General features: G+C 33.5%; 1 protein-coding gene across 3 annotated transcripts in view; it reads left to right on the forward strand.

Annotated features, from left to right (window-relative positions):
• egfl6 (EGF-like-domain, multiple 6) overlaps nt 1-6,918 on the forward strand; it is a 34,896-nt gene extending 27,978 nt beyond the window's left edge. For all 3 annotated transcript variants that reach the window (NM_001002457.2, XM_087266302.1, NM_001430942.1), the window contains 4 exon segments: nt 1,848-1,922; nt 2,003-2,098; nt 3,786-4,048; nt 6,569-6,918. In NM_001002457.2, the coding sequence (NP_001002457.2) occupies nt 1,848-1,922; nt 2,003-2,098; nt 3,786-4,048; nt 6,569-6,676 (542 nt within the window). In that variant the 3' untranslated portion in view covers nt 6,677-6,918.

Consider the following 6,918-nt stretch of genomic DNA (forward strand, 5'->3'; position numbering starts at 1 on the left):
GAATAGATATAGAATATAAATATAAAGGATTAAAATATTACAAAACATATTATTTTCTAGCCTACATAAATATGAAAAACCACTACTTTTATGTCTTCTTCATTTCGGGAGGCTTTTTCAGTTCATTCATATCAATTTGCTTTTGTATAATGTCATCATTATCAGCAGTATTATTTATTATATCCATATTTATATTTGTTTATTAAAAACAAGCTTAGATTTGTCCACCTGTCAGGTTTTAGACCATATGGGGCATGGCAGGTGTTTTAGGATATAACTCAGGTTTTTGAGCACACTTTGTTATTATTGTTCATTTATTTGTTTGCTGGAAATTAGAACTGAATTTAGAAATAGTTTTGAAACAAATATTTGCGCTTAACAAACAAAATTAATTATTTATAGGCTAATTGATGTCTGTGTGTAAAGGTTTCCCTATCCAAGAGTGAAAGTGAAAGTGATCCATTATCTCTCATTCTCACGCAGTAGATGCTCTGTTTAACTGTTTTCTGTTAATAAACTGTGAACTGTTTGCTTGTGAAATGCTCATTATTTCCACTTAGACTTACTTTGCGTCCTGTAAATAGTGAATGTGCTCTTGGCGCGATGCAGCTGACTCTTAAAGGGAATGGGAGATGAGACTCTAATTGATTTATTCTCAAAACACACCTATAACTCATTAAGAAAATAAACTCACCCCTTTTAGACCATGCGCCACGGCGCAAAGCAGATTTTCCCGTCCGTAAATTAGCAAAAACGCGTATTGACACGCCCTGAAAGCGCTTGCGCCCTGCGTTTTGCGCTCTGCGCATGGACCGTCAAAATAAATCACTCAGGCTTAATAATGTATTAACTATTTAATAAAAATAAAATGAAGACTACACACAGACGAAAAAGCAGACCACTGACAAACAAACAAACACAACATTTCTTTAGGCTATACATATTTGACTACATTGAATATAAAAGAGAACCTGCATCTGAAGTGAGCCATGAAGTTATTTTGACCAATAAACTTTTTCAGACACACATAACTGGAAGACAGCTTATGGGATGATAACTGCTGATTTGCTGCATGTGTGTGTGTGTGGTTCAAAGTAGTATTTACTATAAATGACTGAAGCATTTGTTCCTGTGTTCATTATTTTTTCCTTCAGATACTGTAATGCAGACTGAATCTAGCAAACTTTTCTGCTGTGTCGCCCTCTATTGGCTGTTTTCAAACACTGCATATATACAGTTGAAGTCAGAATTTTTAGCTCCCCTGAATTATTCGGCCCCTGTTTATTTTTTCCCTAATTTCTGTCTAACGGAGAGCAGATTTTTTTTCAACACATTTCTACTCATAATAGTTTTAATAACTCATCTCTAATAGCTGATTTATTTTATCTTCACCATGATAAGAGTAAATAATATTTGACTAGATATTCTTCAAGACACTTCTGTACAGCTTAAAGTGACATTTAAAGGCTTAACTAGGTTAATTAGGTTAAATAGGCAGGATAGGGTAATTAGGCAAGTTATTGTATAATGATGGTTTGTTCTGTAGACTATTGAAAAAATATATAGCTTAAAGGGGCTAATAATTTTGCCCTTAAAATAGTTTTTAAAAATGTACAAAATGTGTTTACTCTAGCTTAAATAAAGCAAATAAGACTTTCACCAGAAGAAAAAATATTGTCAGACATACTGTGAACATTTCCTTGCTCTGTTAAACATCATTTGGGAAATATAAAAAAATAATAATAATAAATAAATAAATGTGGGGCTAATAATTCTGACGTCAGCTGTATATTGTTGGTTTGTGAAATGTTGGTGTGTTTTTAATGTGTGTGTTTTTCTGTTTGCAGCTCAGGATGATTTTGTGTCTTTTTATCAATCAGAGTTAGAGTTGAAGGAGATCCAGGCGGCGCCGCTGAAGGAAAGTAAGAAACTCTTGCAGATTTCCAGCAGTTTTCTGTGTTTTCTTGATCATCTTCAGCTGATTGTGTGTGTTTATGATCAGGATTTCTGACGGATTGTGACTTTGACCGCGGTGCTTGTGAATGGGTTCAGGATAATGCAGATGATCTGGACTGGACCATCAAATATCATCCAGACGGTACTGAAATGTATATTTATTGCAATAATTTTTATATTTAGTTACTTTAATGTTAATGTTAAAGTGTCAAAAACTGCAATACAATAAAAAAATTAAGAAAATTATAATAAATTATTATACATAAACACAAATATATTGACTGTTAAATATTACTTTATATGCTCTTGTTCTGTCATGTTTCTGTGTGTTTGTCTATAAACATATATTTATACATGTGTATATATAGCATGTATGTTCATGTTTATCATAGGCGTATTGATAAAATGGCATGCAAGACGTAACGTAAAAATGTATATATTTACAAACTCTTATGTTTTATTCATTTATTAATTAGGAAGTAATATAAGCTAATATTAAACCATTGGTGTGTGTGTGTGTGTGTGCATATAGATATTAATACAAATATAATAATTATATTTTTATATTTATTAAGGTTATTTTATATTTAGGTTCTTTAATTTTTCAATATTGTGAACAAAATATTATTTTGTGTGTGTGTGTGTGTGTGTGTGTGTGTGTGTGTGTGTGTGTGTGTGTGTGTGTGTGCACTCGCATGTGTAAATATGAATAAAATATAATTATAAATATATATATATATATAATTATAAATATATATATATATATATATATATATATATATAATTATAAATATATATATATATATATATATATATATATATATATATATATATATATATATATATATATGCATATATATATATGCATATATATATTCATTATATTTTTATTAATATTTATACACACACACACAGACACACACAGACACACACACAATAGTATTTTATTTTTATTTTATTTAATATCTAAATATTAAAATACCAGAAGGCTCTATTTTAACGAGTCTAAAACTTAGGGTGCAAAAGCATTAATCCACTTTTGCCATATATATATATATATATATATATATATATGTGGCAAAAGTGGATTAATGCTTTTGCACCCTAAGTTTTAGACTCGTTAAAATAGAGCCTTCTGGTATTTTAATATTTAGATATTAAATAAAATAAAAATAAAATACTATTGTGTGTGTGTATAAATATTAATAAAAATATAATGAATATATATTTATATATATATATATATATATATATATATATATATATATATATATATATATATATATATATATTATAGAAGTACATTTTTATATTTAGGTACTTTAATATTTAAAAATTTAAAATAAAATTGCAAGTGTGTCTGTGTGTGTGTACTTATACATGTACAAATACTGAATGTATGAATGTGTATATAAAATATGTGCATTTATATGGTTTCTTATGCATTCTTAAGATAAAAAATTTATTTAAATAATGTGTGTATGTATATATATATATATACATATATACATACATACACACACACACATATATATATATACATATATATATATATATATATATATATATATATATATATATATATATATATATATATACATATATATATATATATATATATATATATATATATATATAATTTTATTATTATTATTATTATTAATGTTAATCTTCAATAAGTATTTGTTAATCTTAATTATTTGTCAATCTTCAATAAGTATCCAAATGCTGGATTAACTTTTCTGAATGGTTTGAAACAGCATTTTCAGCTGGGTTTGTCCACACAGTTTTAGTAAAGTAAACCCAGTGTTTCCCCCTGATGTGTTCAGGGCGGGAGTATTACCTGGCTCTCGAGGGCCCCGTGGGGAACAGGCGTGAGCAGGCCCGCATGAAGCTCCTGCTGGAAGATCACATGCGGCAGAGCAGCTTCTGTCTGAGGTTTGATTTCCGCATTGAGGGTCCGCAGACGGGTGTTTTACGGGTGAAACTGGACAACAGCGCCATCTCCATCTGGGAGAGAAAACAGAGTCAGAGGCAGAGCTGGCAGAGCGAGCAGATCAGCATCAACTGGACAGACAGTAATCCTGAAGCGGTGAGCAGAAACACAGCACACCATGTGCTCAAATAAAATACTTGTGGGTCAAACATACACAAACCCAACAGTTGGGTTACAAATATTCATTTAAAGTGGACTCATTGTGGCGCCTTTTACAATATGAGGAATAGGTCTGTGTTTAGAGTGTGTGTAGTGAAGTTTGAGCTGAAAATAGCACACAAATAATGCTTTCTAACTCTCTGAAACTGACCCTTTTAGGCTTTGATCCTAATTGTGGTGTTTTGGTGACTGTAAATTTCCATCTTTAAATTCAGATGAGATTGTGCTCTTTTCGAAAGAGGGTGGAGCTACTATGCAATTAATTTTACAGTAAAAATGCACTCAAAAAATAGATATTTTTTTGTTTTAACCCAAAGTTGGGTCAAATATAGATAAAACCCAATCAATAAACAACCAATCTTTTTTCTAATCTGACCATGACAAATGTGTGTGTGTGTGTGTGTGTGTGTGTGTGTGTGTGTGTGTGTGTGTGTGTGTGTGTGTGTGTGTGTGTGTGTGTGTGTGTGTGTGTGTGCGTGCGTGTGCACGAGGCAGTGTTGGGCAAGCTAGTTAAAAAATGTAGTGAGCTAAGCTATTAGCTACTCTACTTAAAATGTAGCTTAACTACCCTAGAAGCTAGCCCCTGGGAAATTTAGCAAGCTAAGCTAAAAGCTACAAGGCAAAAGTAGCTTAGCCACATCCAAGCTATTTTTGCATATTTTTATTTTGAAATTGAAGCAACTTAAATCCAAGTCAATCATTGATCTTAGTGATTAATAGTTCAGTTCAGTTATTTACTGTAAACAGTATGCTGTACTAAACAGAAACACAATATAGTATAACAGCTAAAACAAAACTACAATAAAAGCAGATGTTACACATTTAAAATACTATAGTAAAGGGAAATATTTTGGAATAATATATATATATATATAAGTTATTAACTTATTGCATCTTAACATGTACTTCTTGAGGTATGGTCACGAGGAATCCTGCTTCAGAAATATCTCCTCTCCCTCAGTCATCAAGCAAGTTTCGGTTGCAACATTCCAACCAGAGGTGGCATTAACGCACCAAAAAGTTTGTTGTCAAACACCGTAAAACAGGAAGAAGAAGAATTCCTCATTCTAGCTATTATATGGATTTACTTTCATCAGCTACACACCGGCCTCACAGCTCCGTGAATGTCGGTGCCGTCACTTGTGCGATCTGTAAATATAGCTTGTGTGGATGCTACTGCGCTACTTGACTAATAAAATAGCTTCGCTACTGAAAAGCTATTTGATTAAAATGTAGTTAAGCTAGTTAAGCTACTTGTAGCGACGCTACTGCCCAACACTGGTGTTAGGGATGGGTTAATAGACAATAGCTGTCTATATAAAGCACTATGTACTTATGCACTTACGCACTCAACAGCATAGTATATGTATGTAGTGTCGTCATGCACTAATGTTTTTTTACTTAGCGGAAATTCAATCCGTTTCCTTGATGACGTTTGAAGGTCGCCAAATCAGTGAAATAAACGACCGAATTATCAAATAATACCTGCCGTGAGTATAACCGCATTCACCATCGGGAGGCGCTATCATCACTCTCGTAGGAGAATTTTGCTTTCACCATCCAAAATAAATAAAGTTATTCAACATGTGCGCCCGATAGCTCCGCCCCTTCCGTTACGTGAGCAAACCTGCGGTGGTTGAGTGCGTGAAGTGTCCATCATTACACACTTCATTTTAGCGGCTGAATGAGTGCATCATCCTTAACAACTACAGTGAGACGCCATTCAACGGGACATCCTTGATAAACTGTCCAACGTGCACTGCTCTCTGGAGTTTTGTGCTCAAGACTGCTGGAGCTCAGACGAGCGCATAACAGTGTGTGTCAGCGTTACATAGCGGCTGTAAAACTATACAAAGACACAAATGATTGAGTAACTATACCACTCTGACACATTCTGGCACATTAGGAATATTGATTCCTCAACAGTAGTCATACACAAGCCATACACAAAGCGGGTAGCTCTTGGCTTTGCCCCCTTGTCAAGTTGGGCGGGAAGTCGAAACTAGTTTTCATGTGAAGCAACACACCCCTAAAACAGCAACCTGTGTACAAAATCACACTTTTAACACATTATAATAAACAAATCTGAATTGTGTATTGAACTGAACCTAAACTGGCACACTCAGAACAACCATAATATTAATATTACATCTTGAAAAAGGGGTAAACTAGGTGCCCTTTAATGTGTTATTTAAAAATGGGTAACAAACACCACCACACTTATACAAAATAACGTATCCTGCCATGTAATCACTGCAATGAAATCTCCATCTTGTTTTGCAATAATCCATGTCTTTTCGTCCACGCTTTTTTACTTGCTGCCCTCCATCTGAATTTCTCGCATCACCAGAACCACATGATTGCAAACAACCTATTGATTATTGTGTGTGTGTGTGTGTGTGTGTGTGTGTGTGTGTGTGTGTGTGTGTGTGTGTGTGTGTGTGTGTGTTTCCTCAGGTGGTCTTTGAGGCTGAGCGGGGACGCTCCGGCACTGGAGAAATCGCTCTGGATCACGTGCTGCTCATCTCTGGAGAATGTTCAGAAGATAAAACACTCGACTTCTAGGACATTTAGGATGTGTGTGGGAGACGTTATTAAGCATCTCAACAGAAACACATTTAGCTGCTGCTCAGCTTCATAAAACAGGCGCAGACCTGCAGCATAATAAGAGTGATGGATGTAAGTCTTATTAATAACATGATTGTTTTCTGACAGGTGGATGTTGTTCATCATTTGTATGATTATATAAACACTGTAACATTATTATGGCTGTAAATTTTGCTTAACATTAAAATGTTTTTAAGAGA

The sequence above is a fragment of the Danio rerio genome, chromosome 9 (assembly GCF_052040795.2).
Source record: "Danio rerio strain M-AB ecotype USA chromosome 9, GRCz13ab, whole genome shotgun sequence".
NCBI classification, from domain to species: Eukaryota; Metazoa; Chordata; class Actinopteri; order Cypriniformes; family Danionidae; genus Danio; species Danio rerio.